Source organism: Harpia harpyja, chromosome 16 (genome assembly GCF_026419915.1).
Source record: "Harpia harpyja isolate bHarHar1 chromosome 16, bHarHar1 primary haplotype, whole genome shotgun sequence".
Classification (NCBI taxonomy): Eukaryota; Metazoa; Chordata; class Aves; order Accipitriformes; family Accipitridae; genus Harpia; species Harpia harpyja.
Window position 1 is genome coordinate 17,195,150 of NC_068955.1, and position 25,293 is coordinate 17,220,442.

The window sequence follows — 25,293 nt, forward strand, 5'->3', positions numbered from 1 at the left end:
TCAGTAGTCTTGCTGACCTGTTTGTTTGGACAAAGCATAAGGAATTCTTTGTAATCCTAAAATGACAGTTGTTCTTTACACTAAGTTTGAGTTCAGGTTATCTTTGCAGTGATTTGTATGATTTGCAGTTTGTATGGTTCCAACATGTTTTACTTGCTGTCTGAATGAGGAAACAGTTTTATTTGCAGTGAAGGTAGTTTGACAATAATTAGTCATTCGTTTCTCAGAAATACGTTACCTGACTGTAGACAATCATTTGCTAGTCCATAAATGTGCAGGAGTAGAACATCTCAAGCTGAGTTTATATATGTGTAACTTTCTGAAAACTTATGCTAATAAATAGGTGGACTACTGAACCTGAACGGAGATTAATGTAGCAAATACGTTTCTTTTAAAAATACTGTTTGTTCCCTTTCAGTTTTTAACGATGGTTCATCTAGGGAGTTGATGAGCCTCAGTGGAACCATTCCTGTGCCTTACAGAGGTATGCATTTATTATAAATTATGTATAAATTACATGAAAAACTAGTTTGTCCTGGTTCAACTTCAATACTTCGGTGATCACTATTTTCTGGAAATCCTTTACTTGTCCGAAGTATAATGTTTTAAAGAAACTGTTCCCTATTTTTGCTGTGGAATAAAATTTTAATGCTGAGCATTTCTTCTTCAGTATTGTACAGCTCTGTAACATTTCTCTTTTTTTTTTTCAGTACTGCATGTTTTTCAGGCTTCTCAGTTGAATGAGGGTTGCAAACCATTTATTGCTGCAGCTAATGATAATTCAGATTAGATTCTAGTAATGTTGCATTGTAGAACAAATGAGATAATGTATCAGTGATAAATGATAATTGTAAATCAGAGTTAAATTGTTCTGAAAATTGAGTTTATGGCCATATTGTGAGCCCTTTGTTGAATGGTGTTAGCAGATTTCAGCTTTTGCTTCTGACTCTGCAGTTGGATTTACTGGGTTTAAGAATTTTTTATAAATCTGGAGAAGAGAGGACAGTTGAAGAGTTGGAATAACTTTTAAAATCTTTCAAAATATCTTTTCTAGGTAACACATACAATATCCCAATTTGCTTGTGGCTGCTGGACACCTACCCTTTCAACCCCCCAATTTGTTTTGTTAAACCCACTAGCTCTATGACAATAAAAACTGGGAAGCATGTTGATGCAAATGGAAAGATATACCTTCCTTATCTGCATGAGTGGAAATATGTAAGTATAGGGAACTTGAAATTCTCAAATTGCGCAGTTCTGAATTCCTTTAGATAGTTGTATCATTTTTAAGAAAAACCATAATCCTCTTTATTTGAGGTCTTAAACCATTTTTTTAATGAGAACAACTGCTTATTATTTGTAATGCCTTAAGGTTCACGGTGTTGCATTCTGTTGCCTGGTTAATTGCATCTTTAGTTACAGTTTGTCTGATTAAACACTGCAGCATAGGCATCCTTCCCTGGCAGGACACTGATGTGAAGATCTGTGAGATAAGAATATTTACAGAAGGGGAATTAAAAATTCTCTTAAAACATCTCTGTGCTGAAATTAATCTCTGTGACTAAAATGGACTTGTATGAGCACTTGGACTTCTTTATATAGATATTGCTGGAGCTTCGAGTATATGGATATATTTGCTTTACCAACAAATAAAGGCATTGAGCAGTGCAGGCCTCATAGAAGTTGTGACCAAAACATGGACTTGTAAAGAAGATAAACTGTGCTGACAAGGTCAGAAGAATTGTACAAGACGCATAGTTCTGTAAAAAATTATTAACAGGAATAAATTTATTAAGCATGGGTGGTAGTTCAGCATTTGCATAGTAATAGTGGAAAATGACTGCCCAGATCAGGATGCAGGTGTTGAAGAAGCAAGAGGATCGTCTAAGATAGAGGTGTTACAGAATTCATTCAGTTTGAGAGGCTGGTTAAAAATAAGGAAGTGGATTATAGAGCTAAGAAAATATGGAAATATGATATTTAATCTGGTGCTGCATTCTTGATGCTTGTCCTTATTTTGGCAAAATGACATCATGCCTATATTCAATGTAGTTATAAACTGAGAAGCCTAGTTTAGCTATATTTAAAGGACGTTTGTGCCACTCCTTAGTGGGTTAGAGTATTTTTTTTCTGTTGAGCCATTCTGAATCTGAGCAAAAGCTATATGCTGTATGAAATTGAAATGTCTGAACACCTAAGGGGTTTGTACTTTTTTCATGTTGGAGAGTGGATTTCAGTTTTTAAAAAATAATTATAACCCATCATTGCATAGTCATCTTCAGTCATTTATTGCCTTGCAGTTGATATGGAACCATGTATTACCCAGTTTATTCTGAGTGTAAACGCTGCTGCAGCTGTATTTTGCTATACCATTTTGAATACCAGCTGGCTGGGTTTGGTATCTGTAAAGGAATCCAGAAAAGAAGTTAAATATGCACATATATATACATACATATATTTTTAAAAAATACTAAAACCCCACCAATAAAAACATGGCTTTTGAGAGCTGATGGAATGGTATCGTTTTGTTATTCTAGTCGGTTAAATTTCTGTTAGCGAAATCAGCAGCTTGTGATTTGCTTACCCTCACAGCCCCAGTCAGACTTGCTAGAACTGATTCAGGTCATGATTGTTGTGTTTGGTGAGGAGCCTCCAGTCTTTTCTCGGCCTACCGCTTCATCGAGCTACCCACCATACCAGGCAACAGGCCCACCAACTAGTAAGTGGTCATGACTACTAATTTCTACAAATACTCGTATTAATATTCCAAAGTGATTGTTGCTCTGCACAGTTCGTCAATAAATGATGTATTCTACTCTTGAATGACTTTCTATATTGCTGGCTATTGAATTCACCTGTGCTGTACTTGACCTTTTTGAACTATGTTGGAAGAATGTGTGTGGTTTTTTGGCTTTTGGAAGGGAGGGAAAAATCAGGTTTGTATTTAGAAAAAAAAAACCAAAACACACACAAACACCCCGCCCAAGCTTCTCAAAACAACCAGTAACCTGTCAACATTCAGAGATGTCCTTAAAAAGAGATCATTCAGATAAGTCTCTTTGTATCTTAATTTTTTTTATTCTGATAATACAAGTCCGTCTGTTAAGTTTCCTGCAACCATTGATTTCATAAGCAGAAGCATATGGCTTGCGTTTCCTATGCCCACACTCCTGGGTTTTTTTGTTGTTTGTTTTTTTTTTTAATAATTGCTGGCTGAATATGAAAAAAACCCTGCCATGTGATTTTTCATTCTTCTCTGTTGATTTGGTACTCTGACTTGGTGCCCATTCTTATTTTCTTGCAAAAATTCTCAAGACTTTCTGAATCTTTTATTTATTTAAACTTCTGGCGGCATCTTGTTTTAAGGACTGGGGATAGGTGGGTGGGGGAAAAAAGGGAAGTAGAAAACAGAAAATCCTAGAAACTCTTCCAAGAGGACACTCTGCACTGGGTGGAAAAAAAAAAAAACCAAAACCAGTAGAGTAGACCTACTCAAGCCAAAGATTGGGGCAGGAGGGGGAACAGGTTAGCTGCAGATTGTTTTATGATATAGCAGTTCTACGTTAATTTAATGGTAGAGTAGGTGTATTGGGGATTATATATTTTTGCTGTATTTTTAAGGCTGTGTCCATTTTCTATTGAAATACGGCTTTTATCAGACCATAGTGTTACATCTGAAAAGCTGAAGTACTATTCATTACAATTTCCAGTGGAAACGATTTTTAACAGGGTCTTAGGTTCTTAACACTGAGAAAAGGGGTAGCAAACATAAGTGGGACCATTAGGGGTAGTTGGTTAAAGGTAAGTGTTTGGGACTTTTTAGCTTGTCCAGCTCTAGCCTACCTATAAGAGCACTAGATGATTTTACTGTTCTGATTTTCCAAGAACAGCAGGTGTCAGTACAAGTATAGTTTTAGTGGAGACTGTGACCTGTATTATGCTTTAAGGAAGGACTGTCAATTGAAATACACTTGATTACTCTTGTAGTTGCTCAGTTCTAGCATAGCTGAAGTAATTTTAGTGGAAATGTTTCAGGATTTTCACATTATTAATAGCTACTTAGTTCTACTAGTGTAATCAGTTTTTCCTTATTTTACAGACATTTAGTTTTGGGGTTTTTTTAAGTTCTAGTTACACTGATTAAGAAGAAATTAAGCCCTTTTAAAAAAATTGAATAATTTGAAAGCATTAAAGGATGAAAATAGCTCAGCTCTTTAAAAAAAAAAAACAACTATTTGATGTAATATTCCTAAAATTACTAGAAATGTGGAATAAATATATTCAAAACATAATTTTTATAATAGAATTGTCAGAGTTCCAAGAAGGAACTTAAAATGGCTAAGACTGTTAAAGCCTTAGACATTTATATGTGCTGATAAAAAAAATTTTAAAGTGTAACTTCTAAATAGCAGAAATTACTGGATAAGAATATGGTTGGATTGTTAAACAGCTGATCAACTGTTGTGAAGTCTAGCTACTCTGAAGGTACTTAAATTATGCACTTGTTTTTTAGTGAGTAGAGAACAATGGCTGCATTGGAAAGGTTATTTTCTTTTTTCAGCTATTATAAAAAACGGAGACAGCTCTTCATGTGCGTCATCATTAATAACATGCCATTTTTATTGAGTTCGCTAGCTGCAGATGCTTTTTCTTAACTATCCACATTTTACTTAGTACGACCACTTGTGCTTTTTTAAATCAATACCCATTTTTATCCATACAGTGGTTAGTTTAAAGTAATGCTTAAGAAAAAAATAAATATGCAGTGAAAGGTGTTCTAGCTACTTGTTCTAAGGAGTGTGTAATTGACTTCAACTACAGTTCTCATACTCTTCCTCCAAACAAAATACTCTTGAAAATATTTTAACCACAGTTGATAGGTAGAGGTGGAATCTTCAGAAATGCAGAAGTTGCCTGCATTTTGTGAAAATGTGCTTGTATACAGAAAGGAAGTTCTCTAACTGGCCAATACATGGAGGGAAGGTCCACTAAAGTTTAGTCCTTTATGTGTTTTGAGGGGAAACAGCTGTGTTGGTCAGTTGGCACAGAGGTAGCTCACAACAAACATCTGCATGTATCCCTCTTGCCAAGCTGCAGAGGAGCAGCGTGGGAAATGTCTGGGAGTGTTGTGAGAAGTGATGGTGTTAGAGGATGCAGGGTACACATTTTTGAGGGGTTTTGGCCATAGAAGGACCTCTTTCTCTTGTTTCATTGTGTTATACTGTATGCATTGTTCAATAATATTTTCAAAAGCGTCTTACTGCAGCTTAATATATATGTGATCTTAATATATATTAAACTTCTGAAAAGTAAAAATACACAAAATCATTACTTTATTTAGCTTCCTATATGCCGGGCATTCCAGGTGGAATATCTAACTATCCAGCAGGAAGCACTCCAAACCCGAGGTAAGAACCCCTTTAAACCATCATCACTTTCATGATAGTTTCACTGAATAGTAACTAGTCTTAATTGTATTTTCTTGTGGTATATTTGTTGTATAATTATCGTGTTAGCAGTTTTTTGTAAAAGTGAGGACTGAATTCTTGTCAATAGCCAAAAGAAAGTTTGAGAAAGGTTTAGCTTTCTTGGTGTTGCTTGCTTCAAATACAATATACCTGGGTGATAAATATATTTTGAAAATTATTACCTAACTCCCAGATGTTATCTTGCTTCATTCGTATATTGGATTAGTTTTTATAACGTTGATATGTTTACATGATACAGAAAGAAATGTACCCCTACAAGCTGGGGTTGTTCATGAGCTTTGTTAGTATTGTTTGGGGTAATTAGCAACTCAAAACATTGAACAAAACAATTGCTGGATTAATACAAAACTTCACTCCAGCATAAATGTGGACTTAATTCAGAGCACTCTAGGAGAATTTGAAGGGCACAAATTATTTTAAATGCTTTTTATTAATAAAAAACAAGACTTTTAAAGTATATTGTGTAATAGTTTGGAATGAAGCTTTTCCAGAAGACTTGCAGTTCTGTCTTAGCAAATAGTAAGATGCTGATTGCTGCCTCCTAGTGTGTACCTACATTTTTTCACATCATAACTAATTCTTTTTATTGCTAATATCCTTACGTTCTGATGTTGTGTTAGGAGCATATGAGGAATTGCTGTAGTATATAACATTTTGATGTAAAAAAAATTAAAACATTTAAAACCCTGTAAGCATTAGGAACGTGGGGTGTTATGTTTTAAGAAGTGAAAAATGGGGATTTTGATAAGTTCTTATGGCAATTTTTTTCCTCCTGAACACATTTATTTGAAGTGCTCTTAATGTTTGTACAAAAATGAATGATAGAAGAACTGTTTTTAAAATAATATAATTTATGAATTAACAGAAAGGTTTTAAGAACTTTTAATTTTAAATTTGCAGTTATCTGGAGAGGCACAGAATATGCTTATTTTTTATTTTACGTGTTTTCTTGTACCGTTTTGTTTACTTATAGCCATGGTTAATACTCCGCTGTATGCAGGTGTGTGTCAGTCTAGCACTGACTAATTTGAGTCCTTGTTTCAGTTGATAGTAAATGTATTTTAGAAAGGTTTTGTAGTCTGTCATGTCATATGTCATCTTGCAATTGTTTCAGGGAACAAATGAATACTTTTGCTTTCCTTCATCCTTCAGAGCAGGGCTGAGAATTGCTGGAGGAGTTTCATCTTGCAATCTTATTTTGCACAATATTTTTAGGTTTACATAAAGCAGTTCAGCAGTCATCTTGTTAACTATTCTCATACTAAAAATTATTAAATTGAAATTGCTGTTTGTGAGTTTGTAGCTAGAATAATTTCTTTTGGATACTTTCGGGGTTTCGTATGGCAAGTTGGAAATGGCATGGCAAGATTAAGAGATTGAAGAGAATTTGGAATGATCCAAATGCTTGACCAGGCAATAACAACTAGATAGGGTTTCAGATAAAATGGTATCATCTTAAATCATACCAGAAATCTAAATTGTGAAAGATGTTAATGTGAACAGGAAAAGAGAAAAAGTACAAGTTAGCCTGCAATTTAAACGTTTTATTATGTAAAAAACAGTTTAACATGGTGACATACAAAGATAATGTACATGGATGATATCTTACAAATAGTTACATAACATTACCATATCTATCTTTGTCACAGCAGCTACCCAAACTATCCTTATACGGGTGGTGTTCCATTTCCAGCAACCACTAGTGTTCAGTACTACCCTCCTCAGCCTCCTGTGACTACTGTTGGTGAGTAGCTTTGAAAGGATTACTCTGAAGTGAAGCTTCCCTCTATAACTGATATGTAAAGAAAGAAAATGGAAAGAGGAATGTATTGTTCTTAATCTGACCTTCCAAAGTCTTGATCTTCAATTTAAAAAGTTATTCAAAGGAAGAATAAAATACATTTTATGTTCTTTGCCTTATATTTTATTCAGTCAGGAACTTGATAAATTCCTGGTTTTGTGCAATGCATTGTGTGTGCTCTGAGTATTTTGAAGAATAGTGCATGTAACTACCTTTCTCACCCTTTAACTGTAGGTAACTTTTGATTGTGTGCGTTGCTCTCTTCGTGGTCATGGTTTATAACTATGCTTTTGTCCTCATTTAATCATCTACTGGACTCACTTGGTTTATTCTATACTTTCTTTACTCCAAAAGTCATAGCTATCTAAAGCAGAGGTTTCCAATGCATTTGGAATGAGCTTCATTTTTACTGAGTTTCTTCTCTAGCCTCTTCACTGTTGCTTCTTTATAGTCTCTACTTGTTATTTCCTTCTTTCTTCCCTTCAGCAGCAAGGTCTAGGGCGTTAACGTGTATCTTTTCCAGTTTGCTGCTCCCTGGCCCTTTGCTGGCAAAATATACTAGCTTGGTTTCTGCTCTGCACCTCACTTTTGGTGTATGTGTAACAGATTGAGAACCAGTGATAAAGGTCATCTAGTTAAGTAGGAAGCTGGTGCAGTAACTTTCTAATTGGATGATAGTCCTTTTGGAGCAGTTACGTGCTAAGGACGGAGATTTGTTTGTAACCTTTTTCAGAATATCAATCATTTGTAGTCTCTTGCGCCATGATGTACAAGTGCCTTGTTGCAGGGAACCATCTGGAGACGTGAGCCGACTAACAACCAGACACCGATACGGTTAAAGTTGTTCTCCCTTTATTGCCCAAATAGCGTGCTTATATACCTTGTCAAGCTAAACATCAGCTGTCCACGCGCCATAAGCTAAAATATAATTGGTTATACTAACTCTGTACACGCGCATAAACATAGGACACAATTGGTTATACTAACTAAAACATGCGAAACTTGTCTCAGTCTAATTGGTCAAGATAAACTGCCGAATTGAGGTTCTTCGTGCCAAGTTCCCTTTATCGTGGAATGCGCACCTGTGTTCTTCTAATTGGCATCTTTCTTTTTTTGTCTTCTTGTTTATTCTGTTCAAGGCCTTCTAAAGGCGTCTGGAATGCTCTTGCGACCGTTAGCTAAATATGTGTCCGCAACAATTCCCCCTTTTTTGTTTTACGTCAATTAACACAGCCTTACTTGATCTATCAATTAATTTTTAAACACATTGCAACATACAAGGCACACAAATTAAAATACAAAAAAAACCCCCACTACAAGATAAATCAAAACTATCTTAATTAATGATTTAAGAGCAGCTCTATTTTGTAAGGTTGTGTGTCTAATACTATCTACATCTAACAGTAAATCAGATAATACTACACCAATCTGTATTCAGGGACCCCAGAATTTGTGATTCCTGGGGTGGCAATGAGGGTGAATGCCCGATCCGTGGAAACCAGGTATTCCCATCCATTGAGTCCATGACCTCCTGCACAGGGGTCTCCATCAATAAGTTCTTAAACTTCATTGATGCCAGTGGAACCCCCTATTAAACCTGTGAAAAAGGGATTGCTTGGTGTTGCTGTATGGAGGCATGAGCAATCTTGTCCGGTCACGTCAGCCAGGGTCATCCAGATGTTTTCTTTGGCTTGCGGCAGTATCTGTGACTACATCCATCCGAGGACTGTGAGGAAGATGGACCATCCGTACATTCTTGTGCCGTCTTGCGCCGCAAACTCAGCCCAGCAATCGGTAGGTGCCAGCTTTACGTGGACGTCCCCACGGAGGCAACGATGGCCTTGCCGTACACCAGCCCGATGCTCTTCGGAAAATCCCGGTATTTATACATTTGCAGAGGAATGGATTTCAGCACACGTGGCCAGCGTGTGCCAAAATCTGCCTCGGTTGCAACATGGGGAGCCTATGACGCATGCGCTCGCTGGCCAGGCGCGCTGCACGAGTCATAGCCATCTTGTCTATGGGTTCATGGGCTTTGTGATGCGGTTGCAATGCACAGAGAATCTTGACCTGTTATGTTGGCCAAGGTGACCTACAAGATCTATGAACACAATTAATTAAACACAGTAAAAGCAACATTATACCTAATAAAATACACAATAGCTCTCGTTGTCTCCCTTATCCCCCGGGTCATCTGTTGTGGTGTTCCTCCCATTCACAGTGGCAGAAGCTTTCCACAGTTTTACCCAGCAAGCCGGTACCCACTTTGGTCCAGAATCTGTAATGACACACATATATCCTCTACCGGTTACTTGCACTTCTGCTGGGCCCATCCACTGTCCTGTGTTCAAATCCTTATACATTACTTTAATTCCTGTTGTTTTTACTGTGGGTAAATCATTGCTCAAGGCACTGCTATGAATTACCATGGGAGGGTTATCGGCGTTGCCTGCCAACCGCAAAAAATTGAGTACATATAAAACTTTCCAAATTCTTTCTTGTGGGGAGAGACCCATTTCCCCCGTTTTTTGTTTAGCTAACAGTCCTTTAATTACCTGATGTGCCCTTTCGATAATAGCTTGACCTGTTGGAGAGTGTGAAATGCCTGTGTGGTGTCGAACCCCACTGCTGACAAAACTGCCAAGGTATGAGAAGTGTACGCGGGTCCATTATCTGTTTTTATGGCTTGAGGAACACCCATAATCGCAAAACATCCTCTTAGGTGTTTTTTCACATGTTTTGCTGATTCACCTGTCAATGGCGTGGCCCAAATAACCGAAGAAAAAGTATCTATGGATACGTGTAAATACTTTAGCCTGCCAAACTCAGGAATATGAGTGACATTCATTTGCCATAATTGAAGAGGCCGCAAGCCTTGAGGATTTACTCCTAAGCCAATGCCAAAACCAATCTGTTGGCAATCAGGACAAGATTGTACTATGCCTTGTGCATTTGCTAATGAAATAGCAAATTGACGAGAAAGCACCTTTGCACTTTGGTGGAAAAAGGCATGTGATAGTCGGGCTTGTTCAAAACTATTCACCGGTGGTCCTGTCCACATAGGGGCTGCTAGCATGTCGGCTCGTTCATTTCCTTGTGGTAGGCCTCCTTGTAGTCCAGAATGACTGCGAATGTGTGTAATAAAATACGCTACATTGCGTTGATTCAACAACGACAAAAGTTCACGGAAAAGACCCGACAGGACAACATTTTTTAATTCTTTTAGAACTGCATGTTCCAACCTTTGAACTACTCCCACAACATAATCAGACACTATGTTTAATGGTACTTCTGTCCATTGTGAAAAGACTTAAACTACAGCTTTGAGTTCTAATGTCTGTAAGGAGTCCTTTTCCTGACCCTGTATGATGTGGTCTTGCCATTCACCATCCTTTTTCCATGTAACTGCGGCCTTTCTGTTATTCTTGCTGGCATCTGTGAATACTGTAAGCCCTTGTACTGGTGTTTCAGATCTAATTGGAAAAGACTCAAAACTGTTTCCATGCAGAAAGGAAAACAATTTATGTGCAGGGTAGGTATTCACAATTTTGCCATGGTATCCTGCTAAAGCAATCTGCATATCCTGGGAGTGTCTCATTACCCATTCTAAATAGGCTTGTACTAACGGGATTATGATAAGGCAAGGTTCATGTCCTGCTATTTCTGTTAGTCTAGATCTTCCTTTCATGATTAGTTGAGACAACAACTCAAGTCGACTTAATATCGACTTCTTTGGTCTAAAAGCTAGAAATATCCATTCTAAAATTCGCAAAGGATCTTTCAGTGCTGGATCCTATTGTGCTAATGATGCAACTGGATGATCGCTACTCTTCTCGCCATTTATAACTATCAGCTGTATCAATAGGTCAGGGTCATATCGTGCCGCCTTAGAATTCACGATTTTATCCATGATACATTGTAAGGCTTCTGTCTGCTCTATGGACAACTGTCGTTTGTCATTTGCGTTAGTGCTAGTAGGTAAAAGCGCCAATAATGGTGCTAAGTCCTCATTTGAAACCCCACACAAATTTCTTATCCATTGAATGTCACCTACTAGTTTCTGAGCATCATTTAATGTGGCGATGTCCGTTTTTAACGTTATTTTCTGTGGCCTAACCTGAGTGGCAGTGATAACCCAACCAAGATAGTTCCAGGGAGAACTTTCTTGTATTTTCTCGGAGGCTACTTTAAGTCCCTTTTTCTCCAAACATGGTATTAATTCCTTGAGGACTTGATCAGAATTCATATTTTTCCCTGCAATCAATATATCATTCATATAGTGATAGATCAGAAATTGAGCAAATCTTTCTCTGATTGGTTTCAAAGCCCAAGCAACAAAATGTTGACACATGGCAGGAGAGTTTTTCATTCCCTGTGGTAAAACTGTCCATTGATCCCGTCATGCAGGCTCTGCCTTATTTATTGATGGTACTGTAAAAGCAAACTTCTCTTGATCTTCAGGATGTAACGGTATAGTAAAAAACAATCTTTCAGATCAATAATCAAAATGTTCCAATCTACTGGAATCATTACCGGGGAGGGCAATCCAGGTTGTAAGGCTCCCATATCATGCATTACTGCATTGATCGCATGCAGATCGTGCAACAAACGCCATTTCCCATTTTCCTTTGGGATGGTAAAAATTGGGGTATTCCATGGGCTAGTAGAGGGAACTATATGTCCTGCCTCTAGCTGCTCTTGTACTAACTCTTGAATCTTGGACAGCTTTTCTGCATTGAGCGGCCATTGATCAACGCATACCGGTGTTTCAGTTTTCCATCTCAGTTTTAGGATTGGCAGTCCTTCAATGGCCGCGATTAAAAACCCTGAGTTGTCAGCCTCGCACCCAGTTGACTCAAGATGTCTCGCCCAATCAATGCGATGGGAACGTTCAAAACATATGGTCGTGTTTTCACCTCAGAGCTGTCAGAAAAACAGAAATTTAAATGCTCTTTGCTCACACTAGTGGATTGCATCCCACCAATTCCATAAATCCCTTCAGTGGTGTGTATTAGCTGCCATTCATTAGGCCATTTACTTCTGGGAATTACGGTAACATCTGCTCCCGTATCAATGATCATTTTTAAAACAATGGTTTCGTTTTTTGGTCCCATAATTCTCACTGTCTCCTCTGATTTTGACTTTTGAATATTTAAGGCCAATAGCACTGCAGGTGAACCAGAGGATCCAAAACCTGCATCTCCTCGCAAAAGTTCGCTAGATTTTGGTACTCAGGATTCAAACGGAACTGTGCTATGCGTGCACCTTTCGCAATATTCACGGGTGGCGTTATTGTTTGGACCATGATCATGATCACACCAGTGTAATCAGCATCGATTACTCCTGGTAAGACAAAAATCCCCTGTCGAGATGTTGATGATCGCCCCAACAATATCGCACATAATCCATGACCAAGAGGTCCTTTCATGTTTGAAGGAATGCAGTGCACCTTTGTGTCCAACAAAGTTACTTCTACTGCTGTTACCATGTCCACTCCAGCACTTCCTGCTGTGGCGGAGGGGACGCTGTCCAGACACCCTGTATTTGTGTCGTAGCGTGCGGGGATCTCACGCTCAGTTGGGAGTTTCCCAAAACCCTGCCGCTGACATGGTACTTTGATTTACATTCTTTAGTCATGTGGCCTCTTTTCCCACATTGATCGCATTGTGTTTTACCAGAGACCTTACCATAAGCTTTACATTGCGCCTTAAAATGCCCTGGCTTTCCACAATTAAAACATTTCTTTCCTCCTGACCTTTCCCCGCATTTTGTTTGTAGTAGAGGTCGCACTGCTGCGGCAAATGCAGAAGCAAAAAGAGCAGCTTTCCCTTGTTCACCCATACGGTCGCAAGCTTCTAACATCTCACTAACAGTAACACCTCGAGGTAACATGCACAATACTTGCTTTGTTTTCGCATTTGCATTTTCAAACGCCAACTGATAAGCAACTTAACCTTCATGTTACTATCAAGATCTGCGTGAGATTCCAGTGCGGTATGCAGTCTGTCTATAAACTGAGCAAATGGTTCAGATTCTCCCTGCTGAATATTAACATAGGAAGGAGAAACCTTTCCTTGCTCGGGTATGCTTTGGAAGAGCTTTAAATGCCAATTCCTGTGATTGCATTAAAACTTGAGTATCAAATTGAGCTTGCCCAGCGGCGTTTGAAAATGGTCCAGAACCCATCAGCATTTGAGCAGTACATTGAAATAAGGGATCATTTTGTTGACGTCCCCTATTTCCTGCCTCTGCATCGTCGCAGAGTTCCTGCCACCTATGGAAAAAATATAACTGTTGTGACGGCGACAACAAGGTTTTAGCAAGCATTCGCGAGTCGTGGAGTTAAGGTTGACCCAGAAAATATAGGGGACAAAACTGCCTGCGTAAAAGGAGATTTTAAACCATACTGAGCAATTGCAACCTTTGCTTCTTTTATGATTTTCCAATCAAATTTAACCCATTGATTAGGTCCACCCCCAGCCCCAGCAATAACCGGAAACGCTGTGGGAGCTGCTATGATTTCTCCCTCAATTAAGGCATCACGAATAATTCCCCGCCATTTATTCCGGGGGTCCGTTGTTTCTGGAAAGGTGGGGATCAGTTCCCTGGGAGGTGGAGAAGGCAGAGGTATAGGTGTAGGACAAGGAGGGGACAGAGGTAAAAAAGGGTTTGAAGGAGGGGGAGGAGGAAGAGGGCGGGGGGGGGGAAGGGTGCATCAAAGGATATGGCTGGCAGTTTTTCTCGCTTCACAGCAGCCTCCAGCTGTGTCAGCTTTGCAGCAGTTGCAGTCAGTAATAGAAAAGTGAGCTCCGGCCCCTCTTCATGCTCTTGAGGTGACCCAGGCGTAGATGGAGGCAATGGAGGGTATATGCTAGGTATAATTTGTTCATGTTGAGCGGCAATATCTGGGGGCTGTTTTCTCATAGGTGGATTTTTACTCGCTTCCTGATTCTGTAGGGTTTCCTTTAAGCATACGGTTAGGGAGGCTTGGGAACTGTCAGATGGCTGATTAATATTGGCAGTCCCAGGGAGTGGAGCAGAAGTCAAGGGCATAGGAGCAGGTAGACAAGCTCCAGGGAAGCCAAAAGTCTCTCTCGCTGCATTATGTTTTTCTCCCCACGTTTCCCCTTCGCTTGCAGTGGGAGAGAGAGCAGCAAAAGCAGATGCAGCCGCTTTACCATCTGCTTTCATTTCTTGCAGAGTTGTCTTAATTACTTTCCATAAAGTTGCAAGACCTTTAACTTCTTTAGACCCGTCACTAATTTCATCCCATAGGGAGGTTCCGATAGCTTCCCAGGTACTAAGCTCAAAAGCTGTACCCACACTAGTTAAAAGGTTTCTGTCCTTGCTCCATTCTAAAAGCCGCTTTAAACAAGCTTCATCATACTTTATGCCTCTCTTTGAGAGTATATGTTGGAGGAGCTTAACTACTGCTTCTTCTTCTTTGGAAAGCGTAGACCCCATCTCCTCCCCCGACCTCTCGCCATTCTTGCGGACTGAAGAAAAGCGGAGCTGACTGGCACTGTCCCTTCTCCCGGGCCCACTTAACAAGGGCTTGAATCCCTTTAATATCTGCCTCGAGCCCTCTCATTGAGAGGATACTTGCGAGGAGCCGAACCGCCGCCTCGTCTTCCATGACAGTTCTTAACTTCGCAGAGGGTCGCTCAGCTGCGCGAACTCCAGGCTCCGACGCTTTACTTTCGGCTTGTGCCCACCTCTGCTTCTCACGTCCCCAGCCTCCTGGTATCACTTGTCTGCGATGCTTTGGAGGTTTCAGCAAACTGTCAGGTCCAGCCTCCCGGTATCACTGTTCTGCGATGCTTTGGAGGTTACAGCAAACTGTCATGTCCCTGTTCGGGCGCCACTTGTTGCAGGGAACCATCTGGAGACGTGAGCCGAGTAACAACCGGACACCGATACGGTTAAAGTTGTTCTCCCTTTATTGCCCAAACAGCGTGCTTATATACCTTGTCAAGCTAAACATCAGCTGTCCACGTGCCGTAAGCTAAAATATAATTGGTTATACTAACTCTGTACACGCGCATAAACATAGGACACAATTGGTTATACTAACTAAAACATGCGAAACTTGTCTCAGTCTAATTGGTCAAGATAAACTGCCGAATTGAGGTTCTTCGTGCCAAGTTCCCTTTATCGTGGAATGCGCACCTGTGTTCTTCTAATTGGCATCTTTCTTTTTTTGTCTTCTTGTTTATTCTGTTCAAGGCCTTCTAAAGGCGTCTGAAATGCTCTTGCGACCGTTAGCTAAATATGTGTCCGCAACAGTGCCTCCATAGGTTCTTCATTTAATGTGTGAACTCTCAGTTATTTATACACACTCTTCCCTCCAGAACTGTGTGTTTTGAAATTTTCATTCACACACATGGGGACAAAGCGAGTTCACAGCTTGGCAAGGGAAGGTAGATGCTTCTACTTTACTCTTAAAATATTTGAGGAGTTGTTCTGTTGTTACAGAATTTGGAAACAATAGTAAGTTGTATCTAATATTCTTCTTGTGCCTGATCCCATCCTTTGTGTCCAAGTTCTTTCAGCCTTCTGAATTAGAAAAGTCTTCTCTGAAAGTTGTTGGCCATTTCAGTGGTTATCTCCACTCTGAGGTGATGTGTGTCTACCATGCAAAAGATGCTGTCCCACTTAAGTAGCTCAACCAGTACTCAGTGTTGGGGGGCTGTAGTTGGGTCCTTGGGAATTAGTGGTCTCCACTGGCCCTTGTGTAGGGAGGTGATAAGAACCTTTCTAGGGGGCATCGGCTTTCTGCAGTGTCTTTCTCAAACAGATCCAGTTTTGCTTTTATGTAGTAAGGAGTTAATTTAAAATGCAGATATGTCCCATTTCAGTTCTTTCCCTCATTTTCATCCCCAGTGAAGATGAACAGAGGTGGAATATCTGCCAGATATCATAGAAGGGTCTTCAAGTCCTGAGTTAGATCATCTAATACCATGTTGTAATGTCAGATTTTGTAGTGGCAATTTAACATTAGACTGATTCATTTGATGCAGCTAGATAAAAGTCATACACCTGTTATACATGGTTTATCTCCTGTGCCAAATGAAATGCAAACATGTTTCTAATAATCCACTGTATTGACAGTACTGTTTGGTTTTTTATAGTACAGTATTTTATTTTTCTTTACACTGAAAATGTTTATTTCCTATACAGATTGTTTGGCTATGGTGTATTGTGATAGTTTATTTAGGAGCATATCAGGTGCTTTAGAGTTTTGTGTGGGTGGTGGTGGGGTGTTTCCTACAGTGAGCTTAGTTTGAATTGAATGAAAATACTCATTCAGAGTAGCTTAAGTTTTTAATAATAGCTGGTTTTTTTAAATAGTCCTTCAGGGTTTTTGTTTCTGTTCAGTCATCTGCCATTAATTACCTTTCTGATGCAGTTACTAGTTTGATGATTATGTAAGGTCACTTCTGAAACCAGACTCTCCCTGGTAAAGGTTAAGGGTTTCAGTGCTCTGTGGATTTAATGGCTATGTGCCATAAAATCTTCCCCAAGCTGGGCTAATTATGGAAGTAACAGAAAATGCTAAGGGTTCATGCTCTTTAAGAAGATACATAAAATCTAATTGAGCTGTACTAAAATGATCCTTTCTATGTTCGAAGACCTCTTTCCTATCTGTTGGCATTTCTATGTGAACTTCCATTGTGTTAGTTGTATTGTGATTTTATTTTTTTTCTCTGTCCTACTTTACTGTTACAGTGAGCCTTGTATAAAATCTCCCAGAGTGAGGGCTATCGGGGGGGGGGGGGGGGGGAGTAGAAGTGATGACTGTTCTGACTTTGTGTTAGAGAATAATTCATTATGTAAAGTGAACAGTAACTGAAATCATGCTGATGCTATTCTTGAAGTGAAATCGGACCTTTTTGTTTTGATTTGGAACATGTATATTTACAATTGTCTGCCTTAAACAGGAAGTCCTAAACAGTGAATAAACTCTTTGTCCCAGATAGTGTGACTGACTTGGTTTAAGTTTTACTTCTCAGTGTACAAAGTACTGTTCTTTTCTGCTTTTCATAAGAAGCAGCAACGATGAATTCCTGGGTTTGTGTGCATGGTGCCATCTGACAGATTCTGTTGCTGATTCTAATAGATAGTTAACGAAATATTGAAAATTACCTTGTTGACTGGCAGCAGAGTGAATTGCTTAAGCCAGAACTGTAAATCAGATCAAGTGTTGGGACATTTAGGTTTTCATAAGGCTATCTTTGCACCAGTTGATTAATAATTCAGTCTCTTTTTTCCGATAGTAATTAGCTTATTTTTAAAAAAATACACATTCTGGTGCAATTTGTATGTAAGTAAAGTGCTTACATAACAAAATCTAATGTTTTCTTAATTTTAGAAGAATTTGGTGTATTGGTAAGCATGATGTGCATCTCCCCATAGTTCTTCTCATGTCATTTGCATAGCTTTATTTTTCCACATGCCTGGCTTAGTGTAGGTTTTGTAGACAGGAATAGAGAAAAAAGCATAGGGAAGAGATATGAATTTATGCAATCTTGTTCTGTTAGCAGCAGAAGCCCAAAAAATCCTCTGGATGTTTTAAGGATTCTGAGGTGTGCAGTCCTGTCAACAACAGTTTGCATTTGTTAGTGTAACAATACCAACAGATGCTCGAAATAGAATTTTTATTTTTTTTTTTTAATAATGATGGTCTAACAGAAAATTGTTAATTTTTCCATTCAGATGCTTGTTTCTAATGGCAGAGTTTAGATTTTTAAACTGTGTTCTGGATTGTTGCTGGTTATCAGGAAGATACCCAGCCTAACCCAAGAACACTGTAATGTCAAAATTTCACTAAACAGCCCACCCTTTTCCTGAATAAATGTAGTAAAATTATTGTAATCTTATTTCTAGCTAATAGTAATTTAGTTATTGAGAACTATCAGCAACGTATTCAAAAATACATTTATCACTGTTCATCTTAGTTAGTGTAATTTACTCTAAAAATACCAATGTTTGAACTACTGTGTTTAAATGGCAAAATTAATGTATGGTTTGAGTTGCTTGTTCGCTTTTGCTTCTTCTGAGGGCCTGTGATTATTAAGAAAGGTAAAGAGGTTGATTGGATTTCAGCTGACTTGAGACACTTTCCTGAATCTTTGGGGAGGAAAAACAAAAGATCTGCTAATGGTTTTGTCTTTAGCTATGTAAGATTCACAGGAGACTTGATGAATATTTTTTTACTTTGTAATTTTTTGAGATCTAGGGTACTGAGAAAGATGATGTACATAATGCCGTGACAACTTCGGGGTTTTGATAACTGTCTCTGGATAAAAAGATATACTGGTAAAATTTCTTTTTGCAAATTTTCTTTCCAGTTACAGAACTTCAAATCTCTACATTTCACCCATAAAAGTTGGAAAGTTTAGGCACTTGCTTTATTAGTAGTTGTTACAAGCCAATTGAAATTTCACTGATCTAAAAGGTGTGAGGCACAAGCATGGGTAAACTGTGACGCTCTAGTTATTCTCATAGAAGAATGACTGAAGTGGTTTGTGATAAATACAGGTACAATTCTGTAACCAGTAGCCACTTCACGTTTTCTAGAGCAATCTGAGTTTCCTGGTCTGCAGATACACAGCACTTCCTGTAACAGACGTAAAGGATTTACCTTTCTATTGAAAGAGGTGTTAGTGACAGACTTGAAATTAGGTGGTCTCATTGAAAGGCTGATTTGCAAAAGCAATGCTAATATTCAGGCTTAAATGTGAAAGCTTCTAGTGCTTCAGAGGGAGAGGGACTAATGAAATATATTAGAGAATTTTTTTTCTTCTATTGTATTTTCTAGTATTGCTGCATGGAAATGTGATTTAATAAGCTGAAATTACAAGTTGTACTTAGCAATCAAAACAATCAAAAAAGGTAGTAACCTCTGTTGTTTTAACTCAGTTACAGCCTCTGTTGCTGTTTAATTGTAACATCAATCATTTATAGAAGCTAGTTATATAATACTAGAACAATATTGGTCAGTAGTTTGTTTGATTACTACTAAAATCACTACCCAGGGTTTTTGGGCACGATGGACCAAGTGAAACTGGCAAATTAGTATACCTGCAATCAAATTGTATGTCATCGTCTTTGTCTTACACTTACCCAAAATAGCTATGCTCGCTTTTGTTAGAATCAAATTGTATAACTAATTCCACAGAATCTCTGTATGCTTGACTAATACTCTTTATTCAGCTAACATCAAAGAAGTATTTTATCCAGAGAGAATTTTTACAGCTTCTTCATGGGTGCCATTACCTAATTTTATAAACAATGTTCCCCCCTATCCCGCTCCAATTACAGTACCATGCTGCAGAAGTTTAAAAAAACAGATGGTAGGCCCAGTATAACACTGCACATGTACCTAAAAGACTGCCATCTGATCTTAGTCTGCTAGAATATATCTATAAACCATATGCTAATACGATGGATTAGTATTTCTCTCTCAGCTTTATAATCTTTCAATAAATGTTGCTTGTTAAAGTAAGATTACCTCAATAACAAATGTTCTATGTTAATGCTGATTGTTTACTGCCCTCCCATATGTGCCCTAGGATGGCTGAATGATTAGAAAGACTAGATCATACTGTAGCTTTTTAATCACTTGATACTGTCCAGTAATTTGTCACTTAAACAGACCCTGCTATTTGATCTCCATAAATATAAAAGGGCAGCAGTTAAGATCTTTTTCATTGAAATTATTTTTGTTAGCTTAGTGTTCAACTATTTTTATTAATCTTAAAAAAAAAAAAAAAAAGAAAATCCCCAAAACCAGTAATTGGCAAGCCTCAAGACAGAGTACCTATAGGCAAATACGCTGTGTCAAGCCAGCCATTACATTAATTGTGGTTGAATACATGTATCCATTAATTCCTGTAGAGTTTACCAGAAATTTATTCTTCTTTAAAAGGACTTAGACTAACAACAATTGTAGACTTCAGGGGAAATGGCCAGCCCATTTTTAAAGGAAGATTGTGGATATGAGAATAATAAAGTGAATGAATGGATGCATACTCTTAAATTTACTTGTGTACATCTTAATGTGTTTTATCTCACTGTGGTCTCTTCACTGCTTCTGAAAATTATTATGGAAACCAGTTTATTTTACTGTCTCGTATTGCTAAAGTACATACAGCAAGTTAGCCACTTTTTTCAGACTGGCTTTAAGTGCAGAACAGAGTTAATTTTATGCTTATGAATTTTCTTGTGCAGGACCCAGTAGAGATGGAACTATCAGCGAGGATACCATTCGAGCTTCCCTTATTTCAGCAGTCAGTGATAAACTGAGATGGCGGATGAAAGAAGAAATGGATCGTGCACAAGCTGAACTCAATGCCTTGAAACGGACAGAAGAGGACCTGAAGAAAGGACACCAGAAACTGGAAGAGATGGTAACTCGCCTGGATCAAGAAGTGGTAAGCTGAGATGAAACACTGCTCTGTATCTGAGTCCTAGTAGTGAACAGAAGCATGTAATTAATTCATTATTAAGCATGATAGAAATATCAATCCTTCCAGTGTGTTGCTTTTTAAATATATATTCTCTTTCACAATTGAGGTGCATGTGTTCAGACTGAAGCAAGTCAGAAATAGCAGTGACCGTAAGATGCATTGTCCTGCATGTATCTTACAAATGCCATTGTTCAGTAGTAGAGGAACAGTATTCTTTTTCCCCATCTCCCTGTGAAAGATGTCAGTGGTGTGAGATTATTTCATAATTGTGTCTCAGTTTCTGGATAATTATGTGTAACAGCAGCACTGGAGAACATTTTCGTGTCTTAGTGCAGAGATGCTAATTTTAGTCACAGCCTTCTTGTATAACCTGCAGACTTTCCCTTTCCCAGACAAGAGTCTCTCCTACTCAGTATGCTCAGAAATTCCTGCAGTTTTTCATTAAGCCCTGACATCATCTGCTTAGTCCATCTGCTCCTTGCATTACTGCTTGGGAGTAAGGTTTGGGGATTGATGAGCAGTTTCTGAAACCAGCTCAGTGCTCAGATATGGTTTAAAAAAATAATTAGAAATTATTAATCAGGACTAGAGAACAGGGGATACCATTATGTCACTGTATAAATCTATGATGTGCCCACTTAAAATGTTGTGTTTAATTCTAGTCTTTCCTATCTTGGAAGGAAAGGACATAATAGAACTGCAGATGTTTGATGCAAAGGCAAGAAGGATGACCCAGCATATCAGACAGCTGCTGTATGAAACATGACTAAGTAAGCTAGGACTTCAGTCTGGAAAAAAGACAGTGGGACCAGAGAGAGTGGAATATAATAGTCTGTACGGCTTTGAGTAATGTGAGGAAAAACACAGTGGTGTACAGTCTATTCCAGTATGTTAGCTGTGGGATATCAAAAATATCAGGAGGCAAATTCAAAAGTAGCAAAAGGAGGTACATCTTGTACAGATGCAGCTAAATTAGTTACCATTAGTGGGTAAAGCCAGCATATTTTGTTTCCTGTCAATACAGTTAAGTGTTTGTTTGATCCACGCTCAGCAAACTTACACAGGAACTTACTCCAAAAGACACATTTCCAAAGAAAATAATTATTTTGGCTTTGCTTTTATTATCTTTAGCTAGTTTAAAGGGTTATTTTTCCTTATGTGGCACCTTCAAAATACTTAGACTGTTAGCATGCCTTCTCTACAATTACAAATTGGTAATGGATTGACATTATCTAAAACAGCCTTTACTTTTTTAAAATGAAAGAATCCGAAATCTATAGATTGGTAGCTCTTTCTTTTGTGAAAATCATAATAGAGATGAGTAGAGAAGTAAAGAATCAACTGGCATGTCTAAAAATCTTTCATCTTGACAGTTGTATCACAAGACGACATTCAGCTCTTGAGACCTAAGAAATAAACATCTTAATTGTTTTTAGGCTGAAGTTGACAAGAACATTGAACTTCTCAAGAAGAAGGATGAGGAGCTCAGTTCTGCCTTAGAGAAAATGGAAAGTCAGTCAGAAAATAATGACATAGATGAAGTTATTATTCCTACAGCACCACTTTACAAGCAGATCCTGAACTTATATGCAGAGGAAAATGCAATTGAAGACACCATCTTCTACCTTGGGGAAGCATTGAGACGTGGAGTGATAGATCTAGATGTCTTTTTAAAGGTAGGTTTCTTGGGATGTTTTTAAGATGTACATTTTAAATATGTTTAAATAATACTTCAAACTCTTTTGTTCGGCTTATTAATGTTAGTGATTTCTTCACTGAAGAGGATCCTCTAAGAGCATGAATACTTACATGTTGAAACATAAATTTTAAAAGAGGAATTTCAGAATTAAGATAAAAGACCAATTTTAAAAGCTTTGTAGATAGGAAGTCATTTATCATTAGGGTGCAACAATGTCAGCATAAGCTTTCCATTGGGCTTGCATCCTAATTCTGGAGAAACTAACTTTAAGGGTGATGGGAATATTCAGACAGTTTTTCACTTGCAGTCTATGGATGCCTGTGCTGAGGCAGCCAGTGGAGTGTTAGAATTGTAGGAGGAAAAAAAGGAAAGCCAGCTAGTTTTGTGTCTCTAGCAGAGACTCTCTTAGACAATTTGTTCCCTTTCTTTGCTGTCCTTAATGCTGAAAGTTTTCATGATGTCTGACCTAATAATCTACCTTTGTTTTGAACTTACGTGCATGTTGATGGCACATGAAATAAAAACAGATCTGTTGTTATTTCGAAAAGATTAAAAACACTTTTTAACGTGGAATAAAACTACACAAAATGTATATGTCAGAGTAATTAATGTTGCCATTGAATCTGGAAGGAGTAGTGTGCAGAAGTGTTAATAGTCTGTAGTGGGGCCACTGGGTAACAAGAGTTACCAGTCCTTCCTTTTTCTAACAGTTGAGGTTCACCCCAAGTTACCACTTAAGCTTTGCTTTTATGTACAATGCAGTACTTAGAGACATATTATTTCCTCCTTATGTAGCTTGCTAGTTCTGGTTATCTGCTATTAAAAGAACTGTTCTCTGCCCCATGGGAAGTGCATTCATCTGACTTCACCTTGGAGTACATATTACTGCTTTTCTCTTTGATAAGAATATGTGCAGAGTTAATAATTAAAATCACAAAAAATATACTATAGTGATTGCATTTGGCAGCTATCTGCAGGTCGTTTTAAGCCAAGAAAATGCCATGTAGTAGACTAATGCATTTAGTGTTTCCAAAAAACTAACATCCCGTTTGGGTCATGGAATATGTCATGCTTTGAAAATTTGAATTGCAATATAATTAAGATCATATCAAAACTTTCCCAATAGCCAGCTGTTGTTCTTCTTTTCTTTCTGCAGCATGTACGTCTTCTGTCTCGCAAGCAGTTCCAGCTGAGGGCGTTAATGCAGAAAGCAAGGAAGACAGCTGGACTCAGTGATCTCTACTAAATTCTCAGACTTTAACTGGGAAGTTAGATTTCCTTATGAAGCAGCCATTCTCTTAATATTTCTCTTAATCAGTAGGTGCCCAGAATAAGTTATTACATCATTCAAGTGTAAGATATTTTGAATCAATAATATATTTTCTTTTTGGTAAAGACTAGCTTTTATTAATGCACTTTCTATCTCCTGTAATCTTTGTGCTGGTGGACTTACGCTGAATAAAACTTGTTGCATATTTTCTTCCTCTACAGAACTGTGTATGATGTGCTTGCTTTACAAACAGGCCTGGCTTATGCAGTGTCAGCTTAACCATACTTTCACTTCTGAGATTTGGAAGACTTTTCAGTGTCCCGAACTGGAAAAATTCATGTTTTGGTGTAACTAACCTTTGTTATGACCAGCGAAGACTCAGAATTTCAAGGCCCTGCTGTTTGACCTAGCTGTTGACATCCAAGGATTATTTTCTTGAAGTGAGCCTAGCAACTGTTACATTGACTTGCCTGTTCTACTATCAGATCATGGTCATAGTGGAGTATACCTTATGGTGCCTTAAGAAGCCTTGATGTATACTGCATTTTTCCACTAGAAAATGCTAGGCAAAAGACAGGCTGCTACATTTGGTGTTGCACTACCTGCCAGGCAGAAAACACTACACACCAGAACGCCACAGGAAGCATTGGACAGAGCTTGTAGTGACAAGCCTAGTGGTTAAACACTGCGCTGTCTGCAAAAGAGGGTATGTTGTACAGAGCATCTCCCAGTTGGGAGTGCTGTAGGGATTCATGGTGCTGCTGTCCTCCATTTGCTTTTGTAGACTGCCTCTGCAAAGCTAGCTTGAAAACCGATGTTTCTTGGTCTTGGTGCAGTAATCAGTGTGGCTCAAAACTGAGCGTTCATCTTAAGGCTTTTGATGTTACCATTGGATCTGAGGAGGCTGGAGTTCATATTAAAAAGCTGGGTGAGACTTCATGAAACAAAAATTTTAAGTCAGTCAGTCAAGTCCTGTGGATCTTCTGAAAGCTTTGAAAATGCCTTCATACCATCTTTCTGTCACTGGCATAAAACATGACAATTCATAGTCACTATTGCTATGTGCTGTCTTTCCAGGTGCTATTTTTGTCATGTGGATAGAAGAGAAAGCAGTACAGTAGCTACAGCTTTTCCTTGGTTACTGAAGTTGCTTCATGAGCACTTTCAGCTTATTATGAAATACTTTGTTCTGAGAAGTATCACCAGCTGCAGTCCATATTAAAAAATCTACCCTGGACTTAACCTGGTGATCAATTTCTGTGTTAAGCTACATACTGTGTCCTAATGTTAGAAAAAGCTAAGAATAAGACCTTTCCCTCATCATTGTAATGAGGTATATTGTTTTAAAATATTAATGACAGAAGATAGTTAGTTCTTCCTTATCTAACTTGCTTTGAGGAGTAACTTTGGTCACCGTTTCTATGTGTGGCTGCTATTCCAGAGGAGATGCTTTTCTGTGCTTAGCAGCAAGTTGACTTTTTATGGATGTCAAGTACTTGGATGTGGAAAGATTTCTTCCTACACGCATTTTTGTGTGTACAGGTAAGGAAGACACTTCCCTT

General features: G+C 38.4%; 1 protein-coding gene across 6 annotated transcripts in view; it reads left to right on the forward strand.

Moving 5' to 3' along the window:
• Nucleotides 1–23,954, forward strand: part of TSG101 (tumor susceptibility 101) — a 45,808-nt gene extending 21,854 nt beyond the window's left edge. For 3 of the 6 annotated variants that reach the window (XM_052810522.1, XM_052810521.1, XM_052810523.1), the window contains one exon: nt 419–488. Coding sequence is in view for 2 of the 6 variants with exons in the window: in XM_052810524.1 (XP_052666484.1) it covers nt 419–484; nt 1,055–1,218; nt 2,593–2,719; nt 5,342–5,408; nt 7,139–7,233; nt 20,524–20,726; nt 22,199–22,438; nt 23,618–23,707 (1,052 nt within the window). In the remaining 4 variants the exon portion in view is untranslated. Of the gene's footprint in view, nt 1–418; nt 489–1,054; nt 1,219–2,592; nt 2,720–5,341; nt 5,409–7,138; nt 7,234–20,523; nt 20,727–22,198; nt 22,439–23,617 lie in introns of those variants that run through there. The other 3 variants (XM_052810524.1, XM_052810525.1, XM_052810520.1) reach the window with 3 other exon arrangements.
• The last annotated feature ends 1,339 nt before the right edge of the window (nt 23,955–25,293 follow it).